This window comes from Stenella coeruleoalba (genome assembly GCF_951394435.1).
Source record: "Stenella coeruleoalba genome assembly, chromosome: 11".
Lineage (NCBI taxonomy): Eukaryota > Metazoa > Chordata > Mammalia > Artiodactyla > Delphinidae > Stenella > Stenella coeruleoalba.
The window spans coordinates 82,092,876-82,117,351 of NC_137157.1; the positions used below are offsets into that span (position 1 = coordinate 82,092,876).

General features: G+C 39.6%; 1 protein-coding gene and 1 pseudogene across 6 annotated transcripts in view; one reads left to right on the forward strand and one right to left on the reverse strand.

The window, feature by feature from the left end:
• The window catches only part of BCAT1 (branched chain amino acid transaminase 1), a 150,966-nt gene that overhangs the window by 49,933 nt on the left and 76,557 nt on the right, over positions 1 to 24,476 (forward strand). For 2 of the 5 annotated variants that reach the window (XM_079935901.1, XM_079935899.1), the window contains exons 10-11: positions 591 to 665; positions 9,037 to 15,239. In XM_079935901.1, the coding sequence (XP_079792027.1) occupies positions 591 to 665; positions 9,037 to 9,078 (117 nt within the window). In that variant the 3' untranslated portion in view covers positions 9,079 to 15,239. Of the gene's footprint in view, positions 1 to 590; positions 876 to 9,036; positions 15,240 to 24,476 lie in introns of those variants that run through there. The other 3 variants (XM_079935898.1, XM_079935900.1, XM_079935897.1) reach the window with 3 other exon arrangements.
• Positions 4,559 to 5,261, reverse strand: LOC307193909 (MARCKS-related protein-like; annotated as a pseudogene). Its single transcript has one exon. The product of its transcript is annotated as an MARCKS-related protein-like (transcript).

The following is a 24,476-nucleotide window of genomic DNA, read 5'->3' on the forward strand; positions in this document are numbered from 1 at the left end:
TGACTCAAAGTATAAATTAGGGCACATAAAATCTCTGTGCCCTGAATTTAACCATGCTGTCCAACTTCGTGGAATTTGTGGCCCCTGGAAGTTTGGCTTAGAACAGACAGATTTGGCAGCCCCTTTTGTGAAGATATGGACGTGCTTCAGTTTATGTCCCTGAAAGGACTTGCTTTAATTTGCGGCACACTGTCTTTTGAGGTCTCATTCCCTGCCAAGAGCGTTAGATGTGGAGGTTAATCATTCATCCTCATAGATTCTCAGGATGCTGGAAGAGGTAGGGTTCTTTAAGATTAGCCCCTATTCTAGGTACCCCTGCTTCTCATGGTTCCTCAAATCAGCCTGAAGACTGGCATATAAACCAGTTATGCCCTGAAATCAGTTGGTAGGAAATGAACAACCTATCACTGGCTAGTTCATTTTTATTCAAATTCAGAATAGAAAAGAGTCTTTGGCATAAGGAGTTAGCATCCGTAATGAGGTTACCATAGTGCCATTCCTTATTTCGGTAAAATTGCTGAGTTTCTTACTTGTTGTTACTGTGTATATGAATATCCTCAAATGATTTCATGTCTGGTTTTCTTTCATAGACTATACACATCCCAACTATGGAGAATGGGCCTAAGCTTGCAAGCCGCATCTTGGACAAATTGACTGATATTCAGGTAAGGGCTTCTATTTTTAAAATGCTGTCTTTTTTTCATTCAAAGCCTAGAACCAAATCATACTTCAGTGGAGAGAAGAGAGTAAGTGCTACCATCTGAGGTCAACAAATTAAATTTAAGGAAGATGTTCCCAGTAGTATGTGTGGACATGAGCAAAGCAGAAATGAGAAAAAAGATACACAGTTTAAAAAAAAAAAAAAAAAAGGAAGGAAAGAAGGGGGAAAAAAATATATATATATATATATAGTCAGGGACTCAATTACTTAACATTTTTAAAAAGTATAAATTTTGATAACACTTAAAAATCTCATGAAAAGTATAACAGACTTCTTATAAAAGAAAAGACTTTAAAGTAGAAGAAAGCACAGAAAAAAACTAACATTACCTGTGATTACATCACAGATAAAATCACTTAACTTTTGATATCTCAACTTTCAGTATTTTATGAGCACTCAGTGTATTTTTAGATAGATATTTTTCTGACAGTGGGATCGTACGTAATTTTGTTAACCTGCTTTTTTTCAATTAATAAATCATTTGCTTTTTCGTATCAATAAATTTTAAAATTCTACATATAAAGTTTAATTAAATTCCACTATGTTGATATACCATAACTTTTAAAGAAATCTTATTGAACATTTAAGTTGTTGGAAATTCTTTCACTATTATAAACAGTGCATCCTTGATTTTTTCCTTAGGATAAATTCCTGGGATTGTAATTATCAGGTCAAAGAGTGTGCACACCTATTTTTTAATACTGCTAACTTTGTTTTGCCTATTTTTTTCTGAGCAACAATTTACAGTAATGTCATCAGGCAGTTAAGCATCTTTCTAGGTAGACATATCATATACCAGGTAAACCTGGGTCACCTATAAAAGATATTGTTCTAAAGTTTGCTGAGCCCGGATGCCATCGTTGCCAGTCAGTGAAAATACCCGAGGGAGCTGAGATTCATATTGAAATGTGAAATAAAGTTTGATAGATTGGGTGACATCAAATCGTGTGGGGTCTTAAAAAGTAAGCAAAAATGTAAAGTTGGTTGGGAAAGCAGCAGGTCCCTACAGAGAACTTTGGATGAAAATGCTATTTTTTGAAGACTTAGCCACTGTTATGCAAAATTTATAGCATTAAAAGAAAAGAATTATTGTGCTTTTAGAACCAATGAGTTGTCTTACACTCTTCAATAGAAGTGTTCTATAGGAATTTCCTGTAAGCTAAATAAAGGAATATCTTAACATTGAAGACTTAAAATTTATTTAGAGTTGGTTTCTGCATAGAACCAATCCAAAGTAATTCGAAGAAATTTAATAAAAATTTCTGCATAGATGGTTCAGGTATTTTTATTTTTAGAGTTGTCTGGGTAAGATTACAGAAGCCAGGAATGTAGGTAAGGGAAGTGAATGCTTTTGATTCATTCATTCAACAGATACATATTATTGAGCACAAACTGTGTGCCAGAGGCAGTTCCAGGTGCTGGTGATAGAGTAGTGGAAAAAGTGACCGAAAAACTAGAGAGGTCAAAGCACACTGATGTAGACGAAAGACAAATTTATTCAATTTAAATGTGAGACCATATCAAAAGGTTTAAAAATAAAAGTTATATATGAAGCAGAAAATGAGAAGAAATAGACCATTTTCCTCTTACCTGTGTATATGCTCTATATAACTTGGTGCTTGTGGCCAAGAAGTTAATACTCTAGGTAGTAAAGTATAAATGGTAGTAACACTAAAAACTAATGATACGTTCAGAGCTCCACACTGAAAAAGAAACAAGGGGATACATGAGATAATACAAGGATTCTGAATTAAACTGCAAACCAGAAGCACCAAATCTGCTCCAAATTGTTAAGTAACAAAGGACCATCCATTTGGAATCTAAGACCACCTCTTTCTTCTTCTTCAATTATTTCGTGCCTGTGGGCATGGAACCTACAGTTTCGAAATTACTCTCTTACAAGCTGGCAAATTGGTGCTGTCAGCCAAGCTACTAAATTGTCTGTTTCTCTCCAAGAAAAATAATTGAAGTATAATTATTGAGGAAAAAGCGTAGAATTGCATCATGTTTTACATTTGATCTCTCTGACATTGCGTGGAAACGTCGTGTTTCCTCCAAAGTGCTCTGGTGAATTGAAGAAGAGAACAACAATAACCAAGAAACCTCAAGATTCCTACAGTGTGACCTAGAGGGCAAGATACCTTCTTAACCACAGATCTGATTTTTATTTGACTTGTGTACTTCCATATACAAGTAAGAACCTCTGAGGTTGAGTGTTCATCCCATTTGGCTAATTATCCACATAGTTCCCTGGATCTTAGATTGCCCTACAAATACCTCTTAGGAGGGGGACATTTCAGATGACAGGATTCTTTTGTTTTAAATAAGTTTGTTTGTTTGTTTATTTTTGGTTGTTTTGGGTCTTCGTTGCTGCACTTGGGCTTTCCTTAGTTGCGGCGAGCCGGGGGCTACTCTTCATTGTGGTGCACAGGTTTCTCATTGCGGTGGCTTCTCTTCTTGTGGAGCACAGGCTCTAGGCGCGGGGGCTTCGGTAGTTGTGGCACGCGGGCTCTAGAGCGTAGGCTCAGTAGTTGTGGCAGACGGGCTTAGTTGCTCTGCGGCATGTGGGATCTTCCTGGACCAGGGCTCGAACCTGTGTCCCTTGCATTGGCAGGCAGATTCTTAACCACTGCGCCACCAGGGAAGTCCTGTTTTTCTTTTTATTTCTTCCTTTTTTTTTTTAGTGCAAAAAAGAAAAACACTTCTGTGTTCATACTTAACCAAACTTGAACTTGGAGAACATCTCCACATTGCCCATGTTTCCCCTCTCTCCCATTGCTCTTTGCTATTCCAGTTACCATCATCTTCACCTTTGCCGCTGCCATTAGGGGTCTTCTCTGTCGTCCAATATGCTCTGCTCTCTGCTGCTTCCTTTCTGCCTTTCTGTATCTTCTACAGTTTTCCCACTTGATGAGGTGTTGGTTATCCTTCGAGACACATCTCCTTTAGGAATCTTTTCAGTCTCTTGAACAGCGTCCCTTTCCCCCAGTACAAACACAGATTCACCCACTTAAGTGCTGCTTCATCCTCCAGCTTCCATGGCCCCTGGGATGATCACATACGACCGTTTTTTTTTTTTTTAATGGGATGACATTTATTCCTTTTCCAAATGTTACAGTAAAACCAGGTGGAAGAGAATGGTTTTAGCAGTTAGGAAAAAAAAAAAAAATTACAAATTTGGGGTTTGGCCATTAAATTATTTACAACAATGGGAGGGGGAAAAAAAGACAACAAGAAGTTGTTTCACATCACATACCTCCCCTCGACCCCAAAGCTTAATACTTGTTTACCAAGTCAAAAAAGAGACAGTTGATTCATAGGCTGGAGGTTTGAACTCGAGTAAGACATTTATGAAAACCTACACAGGGGCAGTGTCCTCCCCAGCCCAGGGGCCACTAGGCACAACACGAGACTGAAAACTCAACAGGGGAAGGCTGGCCACTCAGGGTTTGGGAGTATAGCCACCCCTACGTGGGGCTCAGGGATTTGGGGAATAAACAACACCTACTTGGAAAAGAATTGGGGAAGAAAACCAGCAACTGCCTTCTGCATGGGTGGGGACAGGGAAGGAGGCAGGGACAGGGGCAGGAGCATTTCACATCACTAACCCAACTTGGGAAACTGCAAGGGACCATCTTCAACTGGCCTTAAGGGGAAGACCAGCTGGATGATGGGAGAATCCACAGGAGGGAGAAGAGGAAAGGGAACATGGTGAGGGGGCAACAGCCCCTTCCTTTCTGGGCACAGGAAGGCAGCCAGGGCACCAGGTCCAGGCAGTGACCACAAGGACAGCGCAGTTTTCTGCAGCTTAGAGACCACCCACCTGCCCTCACCCGGCTACTCATTCAGCCCGCCCGCTGGTGTAGGGCCCCCAGCGGTGGATGGCTCTGCACCCGGGCCCTGCACCAGCCTCTCCCCTGTGGCCTGGGGCTCCTGGCTCTCGGGTGGCGGCAGCCTTCCCTCCCTGGGCGGTGCCTCCCTCGCCGCAGGCACCGACCCCCCTGCTCCTGCCCTTCCTCTGTGGGTGACGAGGCAGACGGATGCCCCCTGCCCCCTCCCTCCAATTTCTCTTGAAGGCCAGGCCGCTCAATTTGAAAGGTTTCTTGAAAGATATTTCTTCTTCTTGGGGGTCTCCTTGGGCGGGACCTCCCCCTTGGCCTCAGCGCCCTGGCCGGGGGGTGCCGGCTCGATGGCATCGCCAGTGGCCCCGGCTGCCTCCTCTGTTCCGTTCACGGAGGGCGACTCCCTTGACCTTTGGGGGATGAGTCTGCATGGCTTTTCGCGTGGCGGTCCTCTGGTCCACTGACCTGAGCGGGGGGGGGGGGGGGGGGGGGGAAGCGCCGGCTGCCTCCTCTCCGTTCCCGTCGCCGCGGGGAGCCTTGGAGCTCTGGCTGCCCGTGAGCTGCCCGGGGCTCGAGCCGCAGTGGATCTTATCGATCGGTCCGGGTGGGCCTGACCAGCAGGAGGGATGGCGCCTGAGGGGGAGGGTTGGCGGAGGAGACCGAGCTGCAGCTCCGCTCCGCGCCGGGATGCCCCACATATGACCTTTATATTATGTTCTAATTAGTCACACACTTAACTTTGTTCTGTGGTTGTCTGAGGGTGGGCATTGTTTTATTCTCTTTTGGTAAACCTAGTATTAGGTACAGGGCCTGGGCCATAGTACACACTCAGTAATGTTTCTTAAATAAAGGAATGAATGGGTGATTGACACACCAAGCAAGTACTAAAGAGTAAAGCCTTTTGCATATTAACACATTCTGAGAAGAGATGGGAGGAAGGTCTTGAATAACGTCAAATTATTTTTCAAAAAAACCTTCAGAGAATCTGATTTAGGTCTTTTCAAAGTGAGATACACATCAACTGCTGTCAAGATCAGATAAAAGCTGGAAGCCGGGTCTTCGGTATCCGGGTAGCATGTCTGACTAACTAGCAGTCCTGCTATTACCATTTCAGAAAGTGGGAGGAGTGATTGCCAAGACCCAGAGCGGGACATCTTCAACAGTTTAAAATAAGGGAAGCTGAATGGGATAGAAGCAGGATCTGTGTTGATTGCACATCACCAGATAGAATTTCAAAAATCTGTTTTCCCACCAGTGGCTACAACTTTGTAAGAATAAATGGCCATTAGTTGTTACTGGATTTTTCTTGTTTTCAGTGGAACAACTTGATGACTTCAGTTCTGGAAGTTAAGAGTCCCACCCCTTTCGTGTGCAGACTTGGTAAACATTCCAGATTGCCTTGATGGCTCAGTCCCTTGACCAGCTTCCCAGCCCCTCCTTGTTCCCTAATCCACACTTCTCCCCTTGTTACGGGATCACAGAACTTTGCATGGCCATCGAGTGCGGTTTAGAACCAGGATGGTGAAGTGCTACCTGGTGAGCAGTGCTGGTTATATTTTTTTGGACCTTGTGGAGAGTAAGTACCTGATGTGAAGATTCACCTTTTATGTTGCTAAGAATTTTCTGCTGAATGTAGAAAGTATTTTAGCGAAGGCCTTGTAAAATTTGCCATACATGCATTGAATGCAAATAATAAGCGTGTCGTTAGTCATGTTTTAGTTCAGTGTTCTAACTGGAATTGATGAAAAGATAAAAATTCTGCGCATCCCACTGAGACTTCCAGGTGGACTCAAAGTACCATCCTACAGGCTCGATTTGATTTGCTGTGTTGCAAACATTAAAGGTGTGGGACTGCCACTGTGGTTGTGTTAACGACACTGCCAGTGGTATAAGGACAGCCTGGCTCATGCACATGAGTGTTTTCTTGCCCCTGCTTCTCTGGACACCTCTTGAGGAAAAATTTCTATCCCTGCTAGAATCTGTCATCTCTACTCTGAATTATTTTGCCTTGGAAAATTAAGTGACATTATCCATCATTGAAATGAAAGGTGATTGTTAACCACCTAGGTCTAGACATTATGAATGACCTGTATTATCACATCTCTTGGATACATCTCGAAATGCTATGATTTTACATAAAAGCATAAATTATAGGATGAGAGAGATAAACCTTAGCACATATTCTGCAGGTTCATAGACTTACACGCCTATGACTGTCGTTGTATTGAAAATTGATCTTGACTGTTTTTAAAACTAAAACAACTAATTGAAAGCAAATTCACTTTAACTGGTGAGATTCAAGATGAAATTATAGCGGTCATGAATCAAGTTTTGTAACAAGATCTGCTAAAATGTCAGTATGCTGATGCCCAATTATTATTAATGACTAGTGTCTGATGTATTAATGGGAATCCACATAAGAAAAATAAAACATATATTTTGCTCTTACCCCTAAGTTGTGTCGCCACCATCTATAAATCAGGCAGAATTTGGGAATGTTTTATCCAGCGTTCATCATTAATCAACAGAGTCAACAGTGGGGGGCCACCGTCTTTAGGAAACCCTTTCTGATATGGATTAAGCAAGTCACTTATAGTCATTGGGCTTCCTTCATTCTCCTTTTCATGTAAACCAGAAGGTTGTAGGTGGACCCATTCCTGGCTTCCAGTTTTTTTTTTTACCAATTTGATAGATTCTGTTCTCTGAGGTCTTTTTTTATTATTTTTTTAAATTAATTAATTAATTTGGTTGTGCCGGATCTTTAGTTGCGGCAGGCAGGCTCCTTAGTTGCAGCTCTTGGGCTCCTTAGCTGTGGCATACGTAATGTTAGTTATGGCATGCATGTGGGATCTAGTTCCCTGACCAGGGATCGAACCCAGGCCCCCTGCATTGGGTGCATGGAGTCTTAACCACTGCACCACCAGGGAAGTCCCCTCTGAGGTCTTCAAAGTTCTTTAAGAGGCACCCAGCACATGGACATTGTGATGTAGAAGGAATAGCATTGCATAGAGGCAGAACTGGGCTGTGATTAAGAGCTTCCTAGAAGAGAGCAGACTTGTGGTTGCCAAGGGGGGCAGTGGGGTGGGGGAGGGATGGATTGGGAGTTTGGGGTTAGCAAATGCAAACTATTATATATAGAATGGATAAACAACAAGGTCCTACTGTATAGCACAGGGAACTATATTCAATATCCTGTGATGTACTGCTATATTTATTTATTTATTTATTTTTCATTTATTTGTTTTTGGCTGTGTTGGGTCTTCATTGCTATGGCGAGCAGGGGCTACTCTTTGTTACGGTGTGCAGGCTTCTCATTGCAGTGGCTTCTCTTGTTGTGGAGCATGGGCTCTAGGCACACGGGCTTCAGTAGTTGTGGCACGTGGGCTCAGTAGTTGTGGCATGCAGGCTCTAGAGCGCAGGCTCAGTAGCTGTGGCGCACGGGCTTAGTTGCTCCGCAGCATGTGGGATCTTCCCGGACCAGGGCTCGAACCTGTGTCCCCTGCATTGGCGGGCAGATTCTTAACCACTGTGCCACCAGGGAAGCCCCTGTACTGCTATATTTAAAATGGGTAATCAACAAAGACCTACTGTACAGCACAGGGAACTCTGCTCAATGTTATGGGGCAGCCTGGATGGGAGGAGAGTTTGGGGGAGAATGGATACATGTATATGTGGCCGAGTCCCTTTGCTGTGCACCTGAAATTATCACAACATTGTTAATCGGCTATACTCCAATATAAAATAAAAAGTTTAAAAAAATCCTGTGATAAACCATAATGGAAAAGAATATGAAAAAGAATATATATATATGTATAATTGAATCATTACGCTGTACCACAGAAATTAACACAATATTGTAAATCAACTTTACTTCAATACTTTTTTTTTTTTTTTTAAGAGTTTCATTGAGCCTCAGTGTCCTTAAATGAGAAGCTGGGCTTGAGTTCATTGCTCTTCACACTTGATTTTTAAGCCATAGAAATTTTCTACAAATGAAACCTTTCCTGGAATCCCACTATATAAAACCAGTAGAAGTGGAACTGCTCTGAAGTGAAATCCAGAGCCCCACTTATGTGGCTCATCCCCTGCATGCTAGATGGTCATTAATGTTCTTTCCAGTTCAGGAATTCTATTGTTTGTGTTCATTTCAACTCAAGTTATATTAGTACTAAAGAGGCAATTCATGTGGAAGGGGGACATGATCTGAGACGCTAAATACAGAATGGCAATGCAAAGGCATATGTAAGGGACCTATACCAGCTATACATCGAGCTCCACAGTAATTATAAAATTTGTGATTCTTTCCAGGTATTTGTTTACACATAGTCTTATTTTCAATGTGAATATGCTTTTAATGTTCAAAACAGAAGTGAACCTTTTGTACAACGTTGGTTATATCATTAAGTTTATTGATAAGCTGCCCCTGCGCTGTGAGTTTTTACACTGAAACATGTTTTCTTGCTTTTGTTGTAGTACGGAAGAGAAGAGAGTGATTGGACAATCACAGTATCCTGAATGGAAAAGAACAGGCTATCATTTGTGTGTTCTTGGGACAGACTGTTGCATTTGAATTATGAGAAATTTCTTTGGCTACCTGTTTTTAGTTGTGCATAATGTAGTTTGTATTATCAGTGTCTCCAGGGCGATTGTTTCCTCGTGCCAGAGAAGATGAATTGCAGTCATCCAGTGGTAGTTTATAAACTTGCTCCTAGAAGCTTACCTTACCTTCTCTAGAAAGATGAGAATGGAAGCCATCTAAGCATAGAATTTTCCTCCATAACCTGAGTGCTTCCCTTGGTACTTCAATCAGATAAAAAAGTGTTTATTCTTTAACATAAGTTACGTTCTGCTCCTCAACCAAGTGAGTGTTTTTGTGTTTGAAAAGCTGATCTGAGTAAATTTCATAGGTACCATTTCCTGCCACACATCTTCATCCTCAGAAAGTGTTTGTTGCTGTTTTTTTTTTTAAATCAAGACTTTGAGAAACTGGATTTCCTCCCCTCATATTTCTTTCCAGGTCCCCTAAGTCCGTCTTAGGGAAAATCTCTCCCTCCTTCCTGACGTCCCGGTCTGCGCCAGGCTCTCCTGGTGCATCAGCAAGGCCCACCCCTGCCCTTTCCACATTGTGTTGTAATCAGCAGTCAGGCTTCACTACAAGACTGAGGGTCTTGTGCCTTATAGATCTTTGCATTCCCCTGCCTGTCACATAACAAGGAATGAATGAACATGTACCTTCTATAGAAGTGTACCTTCTTTGTTTCTATATTGTGAAACCTCTTTATTAGAATTTGTGATCGATTCTGACTTTGTCTGTATTTACCTCATTCAGCAGTTCACATGTGCATGAATATAAACAGAACTGGTGGCACTTAAAATGATAATGATTAACTTATTTTATTTTTAATTAACAATTTTCATACTGTCTTTATTTGAAGACTGTCTTGGAATTAAAGTAATAGCTCTAGAGAGATCGTGATACCGTACCAACCAAATGGAAATGATATAGGTTTCGTGTTAAACACATAAATGTTGTGATAAATACAAAATAAATCATATTTAGTTTTTTGATAGAAAGCAAAGAGGTATATACTCTGGATTTTATACTCTGGTTTTATAGGTGCTCATTTCTGTTGAATGGGGATTGGATAAGCACATGGTTAGGGTACAGGGAGAGTGATTATAGATGACATTTTCCTTGTTTAGGAGCCATGAGTTAAAATTGTATCCTGGTTTATCTAGGGGAAAGTCAAATCTTGATAGAAAACATTTACCCTTGGAAGGTCAACTCTCAGACATTATATTTTGGTTTCCTTTAGTCCTAATAACTTTCATCTTGCTGATCATATTTCATCGTCTTTTCAGAGCAAGGAAAAAAATTCTAAAAGTTTTGCCGTGCTGGAAAATTTTCCTTAAGGCATTTAGCAACACATAGCAAATGGGGCTTTGATTCTTTTCCAAGACGTTTGGCCATAGAATCTTTTTAGATAGGAACGGTAAAATGAAAATGAGGGAAGTATAAGATGAAAAGGAATGGTAAAAATGTCTTTTAGGGGGCTTTTAATTGGCGATCTGAAATCTTGGGAGAGTCTGTTCTTTTTAGGTAGGGCTGAAGTGCTTCAACTATGCTCTGCACAAGTTTGTTCACCAAGTAGCATTCTGAGAGTATACATTTGCCTTGGCCAAATCCTGGGACCTTATTTTCAATATTGTAGGCTAGAAATGACTTAAGGTAATCCTAACCTGTCAAGTAGCCCATGATAACCAGACTCAACATTCCTATGAGAAATGGAAATCATCTATTTGCCACAAATACATTTTATACTTTGCATCTCTGAATTAGTATGGCGAGACATGTTCGTTGTAAGAGTTCGAGAACAATATGTCTTGACATTATGTCTGTGTGATTTCTTTCATCAGACCTTAAGAGCATTTTAAGCCCTTTCTACCAGACTCTGTGAAGATGAAGGATATACATTTAAAGAAACAAGGTCTCCTAAAACAGAGGACACAATCTGCCATTCTCGTTTAAGTAATAAGACAGGAAATTGACCTTGACACTAACTTGTTAAATAGATTTAAAGGGAACATCTGCACATCTCTTTTCCTTGTGCACTATTTGTTTAATTGCAGTGGATTAATACAGCAAGAGTGGCACATTATAACTAGGCAATTATCCATTCTTCAAGACTTACTTATCGCAACACTAATTGATCATTTAAGGCGTAAGATAGGCTAGCATTAGGAACATGTGAGGCTAATCTGCTCAAAAAGATCAACAAATTAATATTGTTGCTGATATTTGCATAATTGGCTGCAATTAGTTAATGTTTAATTGGGTTGATCAAATGGGATTCAGCAGTTCACATGTGCATGAATATAAACAGAACTGGTGGCACTTAAAATGATAATGATTAACTTATTTTGCGTGTTCTCTTCCTTCCACTTTTTTTTCAGTTTTTACACTTCAGACCAAGTTCATCAGCCTTTTTCAAAACACATCAGTAGAAACCAAGATTTTAAAACGAAGCTTTCAGGCATTAGACAAAACCTGAGCATTTCCTAAAGCTTTAGGAATTTTCTTTGTTACAGTCATTTATCAAGGCTTCAACTCATGATACACCAAAAGAAGAGTCCATTTCAGGGATGTGTATCGTGCTCCCCAGAACCTGCAGGACTGAATAAACTAGTAATACCTAATAAAACCTTTACTTTCAAAAGTACAGAGGAAAAGTAAAAGGGAAAGAGGAATAAATGACTGAGAAAACTTGTTAGGGAATCACTATTTTTTCTACCTGGTAAACACCGTTTATTCTGTTCTCAAAAGATTGTCACGAGAAAAAAAAAAAAAGATCAGAGGTAGCAAGAAAGCGCAATGTCACATCGATTCTATAACTTGGCAATGTCAGCCCTCCTGAAGATCTGGGAAGCCTACATTATACACCCTGGGTGAAAACTCTTCCTCATATCTAGCTTTCCTGAAATCAGAGTACTCTGGGGCACTTAAACGCAATTAATGAGTATATCTTGGTCAAAAGAATTGTAGGAACTTTACTAAAGCTTCGGTTTCAGCTCTGCTTTAGGGAGTTTGTGCTATAAAGTTAGCTGCCAACATAAGCTTATTTATTTTCCCCATTCCCACTTAGTGCTCAATCACTGTATTCTTTTTCCTTTAAAAGTTCCTTTTTAAAATTATATGTTCACGTTACCCTTATGATTGGGAAAAATCTATTTTAAGCAGGAAACGACAACATTCACTGTCAATGAGTGATATTTTCTAAAATATTTAGAGCAATAAACATTCATGAGAGGCACTAAAGCTTAGACAGGGGTTAGAGAAACATTGTAAGAGGGCTCTTTGATTTCATGTCCTGATTCTAAATACGATCAAAGAATTATTCCTTTAATGTGGATTTAGGATATGCAAAAACTTAAGTTATAAATAGTAATCCTGGCACATAATTTTAGCAGATGTTTATAACACCTATCACTTTGTTTTGCCACAAGTAGAATTTGTTCAGCTGTCTGTTTTCCAGATATCTCCTCAAGGAGAGGAGGCAGAGAGTACCACTCTCTGAATAAGCATTACTTATTAATTGACGAAGATCACAGAGATTATAATTAATTGGATCAGTTAACTTGAGAAATGTTGATTGAATACCCACAAATATGTGTCTAACACAACTCACAGTAGGGATTAGAAAGTTAGTTTTAGAAAATAAGTAGTGTAAAGACATTACCCTCGTGGAGTTTCTACTCTCCTACTTGAAGTTTTAGGTATAAAAGTAATATTTAATACAGTTAGATGATAAGGAGACAAAGGCCAGAGCACACCTCTGTTATTGGTGTGCTATCAAGAAATCACAGTAAACATTTTCATCTCATTTTTAAAAGAAATAATGTCCTTTTTTCCCATTCCTTTCTTTCCTCTCGTGGGAAACTACTCAGTAGATTAGTATTTAGGGGTTCTTGGTGTGAATTACCTCCCGGTTTACTGTTTACTGCTAACCTGATACATTTGTTAACTGCATCCCTTTGGAGCGATGTTAAGTTGTCATGGTTCGTCTAACAAAAGAACACCTCAAATTACAGCATCCTTGCTGATCTTAAAGTCAGGTATTATTGAAATAAACAAAATGTTCCTAGAGTGACTTTTTCTGGAAAATGTCAATTATGAATCAAACTGTTGAGACTGTTGGCTTGAAAATGATGGATTACAGCTACTCAGAAAATAGCAGGTGGAAGACTTAACATTAATACAACAGTTTTTCAAAGTGTGAGGTTTTAAAAGAAAGGCCATTTAAAGTATTTCAAAGAGATTCTTTTTTATCATTGCCAGAAAGTTCTTTTAAAAATACAAAGGTAGAAGAAAGTGATTTATTTTCCATCTTCAGTATACATACCATAGTAAAAAACTTCTCAGATGTTAATTTGAGGAAGTGATAAAGAAACATATCAATAGAATAGAAACATATCAAGTGTTTGGAGGTAAATAATTCCCTGGGATCAGATATATGTAAACATATTTGCTTTAGTGAATGATAAAGGCATGAAATTCAGTCTTAGCAAATGAGGTGGTCTTTAAAAATCTGCTGGATACAAGTATTGAAGTTTTAAGCAATCTTTGTATACTTTCTGTCTGAAAGTTTGTTTTGCATACCACATACCGATTAATAAGGTCTAAAACATGAGCTACCTAATGTTCTACCTATGGAACCCACTGTTGGGATGGTAAAAATTGTGAGCTGTGATACGGGAATGAATTTAAAATGTATTATCATTGACATGTATTTTCTCTACATGTCCACTGTCACAATGGCTAGGTTCCTTGTTACCCATCATTGAATGGAGACAATTTTAACTACAGAAGATGTCAGAGGAAGAACAAATGGTAGTAGAGAAAGTAAGGCAAAAAGTCGAACTTGCTTCTGTGCTGTCCAAGAGAGCTCTTTTTCCTCATTCTGCCAGCCGTCGGGATCTTTCAACATAGGTGCCAAGTACAAATAGTGCCAGTTAGAAAGTGACTAAATATAGTGGTCAGCTTATCAGATACTCTTGAGATAATGATCTAACGGTCTTGTTACATGGGAACTACTTTAGATTACTACCAATATGGTTAAGACTTTATACTTGCATAGTCTATAAGACCTATTTTGTCGTTTCTTCAACCATTTTATTTTAAGGTCTGTGAAGCTTCTTGAGACTGAATAAAAGAATAAGTGGCAAGGAGTAGATGGTGACTTCTTTTTCCCCTTGGGAATACTATTGGCCACCATCCCCCTTGCCTTGGTGAAGGTTAACTGATTTGGAAATTAGTTGAATATTATCATTTTATTTTTAACTAAAATGTACAACACGCTGCGATTTCCTCAAGCTAATTTCACAATGGTCGTTAGAGTCATTCTCAGCGTCAAGACGGGAATACAAATAACCTGCCTCAATTTCTACTTCATTGATAAGTGTTTGAAGGGTGTTGGTATTCAGGAATATGGCAGTAAGTAGATTCTGAATGAAATTTTAAGGATAAGCTGGCTAATCTGTATGCACCTATAAATTCAGGTGGTCCCCTGTTGACGTAAAACAATGCATGATCCCATAGTTAGCCAATAAATGGAGCCTAACGCCCTAGGCTGAAGAATCTGTGCTTACTTGATATGGTGGCTGAGAGAAAAGTAGTGTGAGGAAGTAGTTTTTAAATCAGTTTATAGTTAGAAATGGGAGAATACCAGCTTAACTATGGAATTTTTAGAACGTGTTCTCTTGCATCTAAGTCTGATTGTAATGAAAAAGCCCCAGCCATTGCTTGTCTCAAATTTCTCTGGTTGTGTATTCTTGAGATTATCTTTAAGGATAATCAAGTAGAAAGAAATAAACATTTTATAAATAAGCCTGGGCTCTCATGAGCAATTGTTTAAAGATTATGTTAAAAGGATTTAAGCTCACTGAAAGCGTAATGATGGAAATGTGGAAAATATGGTGGGTAAAGGAAACTACCTCATTCTTCGAAGGTTTTGTAGAAGCACAATTAAGCATTCTTAAATGGCTTTGTTACGTATGAACCGTCTGGTGTGAAAGAACTGTATTTGTAACGTCTAAAGGACCTGGAATAATTGTATTTTGCTGGCAATAGACATATTCTTTATTGTTCGCAGGTTCCTCATCAAATCCTCATCAAATTACACACTGATTCTGTCATCAATAAAACAATTTCAAGGATTCCTGTTTGTGTAGTCTCTTGAAATCAGCATTGTTGAATGCATAAAATAATAATGCTCAATTACCGTTTTTTTGATGTTCCAAACTTTTTGGTCATGGGATGTAAATGTGGTGTGGTGTTTTTAAACCAAAATGACTTTGAGAGAGAGAAGGAATTAAGCACACCAGAAAGACCTGAAACCATACCCCTGGCTAGAGTCTAACTACGTCTCATATTTTCAAACATGTGGATGAGAAATTCAATGGGCATTTAAGAGTTGTCCTTTCCTCTGGGATGGATCCGTCCTTAGCAAAATTTAGCCTTGTCTTTTGCATTTTGAGCAGAATAAGGGGAATGGATTACTTCTTCCCATTCACTGTCATGAATCTCACTGATGAAACAACACACACACATATGTGGCTTTAGAATAAAACACAGTATAAAGTGAAAGGCATTCGAGTTAAACTTAGAGAACATCAATGATGTGTCCTTTTCGTCAAACAGTGATGTGTATAAATTACTCTCATGAGCACATATCTTTGAGAGAATAAAGCCAGATGCAGTATCTCTGAGAGTCACATATTTCATTCATATTCTTGTGATTTGTCCCAACAATTGCAAGTGCAGCAAAACCTCAGGCTTCTCAAGGAGTTACTGTAAACTGAACTTAAAAGTGTCAAAGTGCTCAGTGACCCTCTTCTCCCGACCCTGCCAACCTGTGAAAATATTGGCCTTTATCAAGATTTTTATCAAGAAGTTATGTGCAGTTTGGAAGGTCCAGGTGAAGGTTCTTAGTCAAGTTCTCTGACAGTGTCAATGCTCAAATCCCACAAGAGCGACAAAGATAGACCTGTCATTCCTGCGGGTGATGACATACATTCACTGGAGCTTATATGATTTATCAGATGAGACAGCAGTCTCCTTCAGCGTAGAAAGTGTCTCTTCTACATGGGTTTACTAACAGAAGCCAAAAAAAAAAAGCGGGGAGCGGGGCAGTTTTCAGCCTTTGTAATTATTTTTCTGTTACATTGATTCGATTTGATCTTAAGCATATTTTTTGAATCAAGAATTGATTCCACATACATGGCCTTTCATAGGTGCTTGACACCATCATATCTTTAGATGAAATGTTCTATGGTAGCCTGACACTACTTAAAATTGTGACGACTTGTAGAGTCACTCCTGTAACCAACAAACCCACAGCCAACACGTAGACTCTTCTGTGTGTATAGAATCATCACTGGGCTTGTTCTCTAACTATGTCTTTTAGGCAGCAAGGATAGTTTTGATGGAAACCCATGGTTCCTTCTCTCCAAAGGTCGTCATCAGGAAGTCAATAGGATTTTTGAAAAATTACAACCCTAAAGAGGTGGGTAGAGTGTAACACAAGAGCTTCACTTATGAAAACATTTTAGAGTTGCAAGATTCAGGCTGATTGTATCCTAAATGCAATATACCTATTTTTAAACTGAACTGATTGAATTAAGAGATTAAATTGCATTGATTTCAAGATAGTTACAATAATCTAGTAAACATTTCTCATCGATATCCATGATAATGATACGCAGAGGTAGTGCATGCTTTTCTCCGGCACCCTGCAAGCCACAGCTGGATGTAACGAAACCTCTTGCTGTGCAGGTTGCCTAACAAGTAATGGTTGAGAGCCACCCACTGATCCTTTGATCTTCAACTAGCTACTTAAATTAGTGAAAAAATGGAGATCCTTGTAGTACCAACCTCATGCATTACAAAGATTAATGAGTTAATATTGTAAGGCGCTTACAACAGTTCATGTGTAAAGCTGATGAGATTTGATTAAAAATAAGAGAGTGAACACAAAGACACAGGGGCTAATAGATACTTCACCATATACTGGTGAAGAAGCTGGGATCAGCCCCTCCCTCTAGGCCTGGTGGGGGGGGGGTGGTGGAACGTCCCAGATCCAGGGTGCAAATACTTGCTACAGGACAAGTGGCATCATCTAGCTCCCCTTACTGCATAAGGTGAGTTTAGAAACGTGTGATCTGCTCAAGCCTGGAGATAAAAGCCGTTAAGCAGTGGTTGGTAAAATTATTGAGAAGTAATCAGGTGTTTTCAGTTTTTAGAAATACAAATTGTTTCATGTTCCACATGAATATAACCATGATGGTTAATTTCATGTGCCCATTTGACTAGGCAACGGTATCCAGTTGTCTGGTGAAACACTAGCCTAGATGTTGCTGTGCAAACAGTATTTTTTTTAATGCGATTAACGTTTTTTTTTTTTTTTTTTTTGGCTGTGTCATGTGGCATGTGGGATCTTAGTTCCCCGACCAGGGATTGAACCCACACCCCCTGCATTGGAAGTGCCGAGTCTTAACCACTGGACCGCCAGGGAAGTCCGTGATTAACGTTTAAATCAGTAGAATTTGAGTAAAACAGATTATTCTCCCTAATGTGGGTGGGCCACATCCAATCATTTGAAGGCCTTAAGTCATGTTATATATTATACATAAATATTATATAGGTTCTGTATACATTGGTTCTGTTTCTCTATAGAACCCTGACTAGTACAACAATGAACAACATTCTTAACACTCTTACTTATGGTTCCCTCTTCTAAGGAAGAAAATCATGTGCTATATTATTTCCTTTTGACTCTGGTGTCTTACCTAAGGCATGCCTAGCTTTCAGAAAATTGTTCATTGCATAAGCCACCAGTGATAGTTTCTTCAGAATTCCAGGACTAGCTATGTTATACAACCCAAACTGACTAAATGAAGGCAGACCTCACCAGTGAAATTTCAGGCATCAGTGAGGAAAATATTTTTTAGTGTTGGGTCATGAAATACCCCATAAAATACCGTTAGCTTAGTGTTTCTTGCCTGAATCAATGTCCTTAGAATGCAATGCGGCCGAAAGTAGATGGTAAGAACTCCCTTTTTGGTATAATTAAGGGATGGGGTTATTTTGTCAGGTGAGCAGTCATCTTGGTGGCAGAAATCAGTTTCACAGACCCACTAGGCTACAAGGGTCATCATGGAGTCGTCTGGACCGTGCTGACCTCACACAGCACGGCCACCAGGTCCAACCCCATACTTACCGATGCTCTCACTCTCAATTTAGGAATCATCTTTGTAGTTGTCTGGACTTTTATTTACCTACCTTCCCCATATATTAAAGTTATATTTTGCAAGACAGTCTTTGTAAACTCCTGAGTAAAGAGAACCAATCGGTCTGCTTCTCCAGTGATATTTGACAAGGCAATTTAAAGGCAATAAGAAGCCAAATGAGGTTAAGTGATGGGGACAGAGAACATCCAAAATACTTCCTCATCAGTTTGGTTTTTGTCACATGAGAAGGTGATTTCGTATTTCCTATGAGAAGAAATGGTATATTTCTTGGGCTGGCTTTTGCCATAAGCACGAGGTTAATGTTTGCATTTTCTGCAAGAGTAGTCCTCCGCCCCAGTTTAATGCAAACTCTCTCTCTCTCTCTCTCTCTTTTTTTTTTGGCTGTGCTGAGCAGCATGCAGGATCTTAGTCCCCCAACCAGTGATTGAACCCGTGCTTCCAGCGGTGGAAGCTTGGAGTCTTAACCACTGGACTTCCAGGGAAGTCCCTGCAAACTCTCTTTAATGTCAATAATTCCAACACACTTCAACAGTTATTCTCATGACTATTCACTGACTTGAATGGCTAGTATTCAGCTGAGCATATGAAGGCCACAGATGGTTCTACTCTCATCCTTCCGCGCTCATCTAGGTGACCATGAGAACTTATAATTTTTTATGTCAACGGTTGCCTCTACCACTTGACCGATAACTCTTCAAAGGATTACATCTTCCTCATTCTCCTATCTTCTCAGAGCAAAATTCTTTAATCCTATTATATAATCAATCCTATTATGTAATTGTAAACAGTGGCAAATAACAATGACAATCATATAAGCAGAAACAAAACCTCACATGAAAAAGAAAACTTGGCACCAAAACTCAAGATGTAAAATAAGACAAGAAAAAGAAACTCCCATCAACATACTCACGTGTGGTGCTAGAAAATGTGCAATGGTGCACAGCAGCGGACAGGTGTTATCTTACAGATGCAGCCTACACTGACAAGTATGTATTAAATATGATTATGTGGTGTGTATTAAACACCCTGTGTAGTGCTCAGCATCTAGGAGGTACACAATATTTGTCAGCTCCACACTTTTTCTTGAAGCACCACTTAGCTCCAAGTATTGAAGACATCTCATCTGCAGACTTAATCTCACCTCATTCATGAGTTAATTGGAAACAGGTCTGATAGTACATTAACAGCAGAAATTCAGAAGCATGAAATGAGCTTTGCTGTCCTAATCCCAGCATCTGGTGTCTCTTGGATGAGCTCCTGGATCCCACTGCGCTTTCTCCCTAACCCTCAACCTGCATGTCCATCCATCCTGATTGACTGGATTTCTGCGCTGATACAGTTCTTTGTAAGAATCACCCTGCTCACAGCCTCAGCCCATCTGACCGGGGCCCAGCCACTGCCTCAAGCTTGGACATCGTCTCTTCCTACCTAGACATAGACTAATCCAGTTTCCATCCAGATTGACTCCTTTGGAACAAAATCATTGCCTATTGCTCGATTATGATGATTGCTGGACCCCATCAACCAGACTGTAAACATTCATTATTGAAAATGACCTTGATTAGACCTGAGTTTGCCAAAACCCATGGACAAGGTAATTCAGGCTGAGCCCTATCTCCCCCATCAGGTGGCATCTTGCCTGGCACTGTTTTTGTCTGCCAGCTTGCTCTTGATCTAAACTCGCAAGAGCTCCTTCTTGGCCCAAAGAGACATAAGCATTTAGCTTTGAAAATCATCTTAGCTTCCTGTTGCTTGGGATTAATTTAATTTATTGTTTTTAGAGAGTGACTTTTAAAATCTAAAACGACTACTGGATGAGTTTCGAAGTTATCTAAAACCTCACTACCCAAAGCATCGTTACTAGACGAACAACATGAGCCTCTCCTAGGCACTTGTTAGAAGTGCAGAATCCCAGGCCCCTCCCCAGATCTACTGAATCGGAATCTGCATTTTAACAAGGTAATTCATTTGCACATTCACATTTGAAAACGCTGATCTAAATACTTCTCAGCAAACATCAAATGGAGGTACTCCTGAGAAACTATTGCGAGGTTAGAAAAAGATTTGTTTATTTTTAAAAATATTTTCTGTTGGTTCTGTATAGATATTCTTTATTTTGTTTAGGTTATATCTCTTTCTTCCCTCTATTATTATTATTATTATTATTATTATTGTTATATTTTTTGGCCGCACCTCAAGGCTTGTGGTATCTTAGTTCTCCGACCAGGGATTGAACCCGGATCTTCAGCAGTAAAAGTGCAGAGTCCTAACCACTGGACCACCAGGGAGTTCCCAGAAGAACATTCATCTGAAAGATAGAATCAATTTTATCAACAAAGGCATTTGTTCTGAAGTCGAAATGGTTTTACGTCACTGTACTCAAGGTAGTCAAGTTTGCTCAAAACCCAGCATGTGCAGGTTTGATTATGAAATGCACTTCCTGAATTGCTAATTATTTCTGAGTTTTCTCCTGGTACTTCCTTTCTGTCTCAGCCTCATGTGAGTAAATTTTCACAGTGGTCTCCGTGAAAATTACCACACAGGAAACAACAGGAGACTCTTAATTACTGAATTCCCACACAGCATTTATTCTTTATATTAGAGCCATCGGAGAGCCTCTGGACGTATATACACAATTAAAAAGATAAACAAGATTCCCAGCCAAGTTGCAGCTGTTCTTAACTTTCTTGGAACACTAACCTGGATAACTGCTTCCTTTTATATCAGAGTAAGTTCCCTGCCAGTGACAGTTCATTGTCTAATAACCTGAGGGACTGGAATGTGCTTGTGAGGCAGTGCAGGTGCAGCGCTGGGCCCAAGGGATCCCGGTGGCTTTTCCTTCCCCAGCTCTGAGTGTAGTAGCTTTCTTAGAACCTGAAATGAGGGTGCTGAGAGGCAAGTCAGTTAGGTTTAGCTCCTACCAGAAGAATGTTTCTTGCTCTACTGTGGACCAGAAGTGACTCTTACATTGGCTGCACTACACCTACACCAGCACAGACAGAAGAAACAGCTGGCCCTTTTAGATCATTCTTTTTTTTTTTTTTTTTTAGATCATTCTTATGTTTAACATGTTAGGAATTGTTTTTCTCTAAAGTCTAAAATCCTTTTTGCTGCCAAATGAAGACATTTTCATACATATTCTATCTACAGACAGACATCTACACACTGGAGAAAATTATAGAATATTAGTATTCAGTGTTCAATAATTCTTCTCTAGGTGAAACTCCAATTCTCTTTGTGCCTCATTTTTTCTCTTTAACTTTTGTGTCTTTTTAAAAACCCTCTCAAAGCTCTCTTCTCTCAGCCTTCAGACTCTGCACCCGGACAGTGAGCTTTAGTAACCTTCTGGGCAATGGAGAGGACGCAGTCCTTACAGGCAGCATTCCTTTTATACTTCCTGATATGATGCTCTTTTTCTTACATTGCTTTCCTCCCCCCTGGAGAATCAACTGTAGTTATTTCTTCAGTGGCTTTTTCTGTTCAGCCATTGTGGTTGTCCCTTTTACCCCTCTTCATCCTCGTTTAAGGTACTTTCTCCAGTTCGCCAGTAAATAACAGGTCTACTTCTAACCTCCAGATAGTCCTTGTGTTGCTAAAATGAAATTTGGTGTCACCAGTGATTAAACCAAGAGGAAACTCCAAGCAGTTGTAGTGTAATGCTGGGCAACAGACTGAAGTCAGGAGTTCTGGACGTGAGTCTCTGACCCCCTATCTCCTCCACCAGCTCCGCCAACTGGCCCCGTGACCTTGAACAGATTTACTGCTCTAAAAAGAAGGACTTCCATTAGTTGACTCCTTAAGTCTCTTCTTGCTCTAAGCTTCCTTCAGTCTGAGAAATCTGTCATTAGTGGACTCAGTCTTTTTCACCATCCTTTCCATCCCTCCACTCTCCTTTAATTTTTCTATTTTTAAGAGCTCATTTGCTTGAAAATTACTCTTAGGAGAGAATCTGAAGGTAATCATCTACTTTTAATAAAGGAAGTATTAAGGAATATATACAAAAATCCAAAACATTATAAAGATTAATACTTTTATCATTATGCACAACTTTAATAAATAAAATATCACCATTAAAGTTTAATCCACTCAGTAATTTTTTTTTTTTTTTTTTTTTGCGGTACGTGGGCCTCTCACTGTTGTGGCCTCTCCCATTGCAGAGCACAGGCTCTGGACGCGCAGGCTCAGCGGCCATGGCTCATGGGCCCAGCTGCTCCGCGGCATGTGGGATCTTCCCGGACCAGGACACGAACCCGTGTCACCTGCATTGGCAGGCGGACTCTCAACCACTGCGCCACCAGGGAAGCCCCACTCAATATTTTAATTTAATCCTCTCATCTATTGCCATTCCTTCTCTATACCTAGGAGGTAACCTCTCTCCAAGATAGTCTTTTAGCCTTTAATGTAAATTCAAGTCATAGTGTTATCTTTGCGAGGGCTATTGTATTTTAGCCTAAGCTCTAATAATAAAATAAATAAGTTATAAATACATTTATCAGAATTTTTGGCAGATGGAAAAGACGCGAGGAGCAGAGTGTCCATCCCAGTGGGAAGAGCTGACGCTGAGAATCATAATATACCTATATTTTGTCCTACGTGTGTCAACAAGTGGACACTTCCTGTTGCCGGTGTTTTATTTACATATGGAGGGCTCTTGCAACAGTACTAATTCTAACTTTTCTTTCACATTTTTTAATTGCTTAACATCCTTGTTCATTAGCTTTCTCTTTGGAAACTGAATATGGAGGAATATGGGAACAGTAGTGGTATCTACAGGAATGAGACAAAGAATGACTACTTTACGATTTATTAGTTCAACAACAAACTTGTTTAATTTAGAACACATATCAGTAATTATGTCAGTCCTAGCTGACAATCACCTATAACAACACTTGGAGTTACTAGGCTTTTGCTCTGCCCACAATGTTGCCAACATCATCTTTGCTTTTTCCTTACCAACCATCTTCCAGCCATACTGAACACCTTCCGGGTTCTCAAAAATATGCAGATCCATCTCTCTCCAGGCCTTTCACACATGCTCTTCTTCTGCTCTTCACAGTGTTAGTTATTTCTCCTCCTCCATCTCCTCAGATGGCCGCCTCGTCTACAGTGGATCTGCACTCCCCTTATCTCATCTCAGCCCTCTCTTAGTTTTCCTCTAAGCATGTATCACAATTGCAATTTTACTGTCTCCTCCTTTAAAACATAAGCACTGTGTGGGCAGACACCTTTCTGTCTTCCTTACCAATTGCTTACCATAGTCTTTAGCAATAGGAGGGATTTAATTGTATCTTTTAAAAGAAAAAAAGTAAGAGAGGGAAAGAAAGAAAGAAAGAAAGAAAGATAGAAAGAAAGAAAGAAAGAAAGAAAGAAAGAAAGAAAGAAAGAAAGAAAGAAAGAAAGGAAGGAAGGAAGGAAGGAAGGAAGGAAGGAAGGAAGGAAGGAAGGAAGGAAGAAAGAAGAAAGAAAAGAAAGAAAGAAAAGAAAGAAAGAAAGAAAAGAAAGAAAGAAAAAGATGAGAGGGAAGGAAGAAGGAAGGAAAAGAAAGAGACAAAGTGAGTACTAACTTCCTGTATAAATCTTGTGTCTTTTTTTTTATTAGTAATTCATGGAAATATCCCTTGACTGTGGTTCAAGTCTTTGCCACAATGACTCTTATTGTATGGTAAATTGGGCATTTCTTCATTAAATTATTGGTTTGAAAGAGAATCTTGACATTTTAAAGTCCTTTAAATAGACTTAAAGCACCAGCACTAGCAGTCAACCATCTTTGGGAGGCTATTGTAGATTTTTTTTAAAAACTTTTAACTTTGTGATAATTACAGATTCACATGCAGTTGTAAGAAATAATTCACAAGAACCCTGTGTATCCTTCACTCAGTTGCCCCCAGTGGTAACATCTTGCATTACTATAGTACAGCATCACAACCAGGAAAATGATTGTTTTTAACAAAGTGACAGGTTTGTTTTGTCTTTTTCAATTCCAATTCTTTATTCATTCTTCATCTCTTTCACAAAAGAGCTTGAGGTGGTATATAAAAAGAATAAATATAATACCATTGTTTTACAATTAATTACAAAGGAGGAAAACAAGGTTAAAAGCAGCTAAG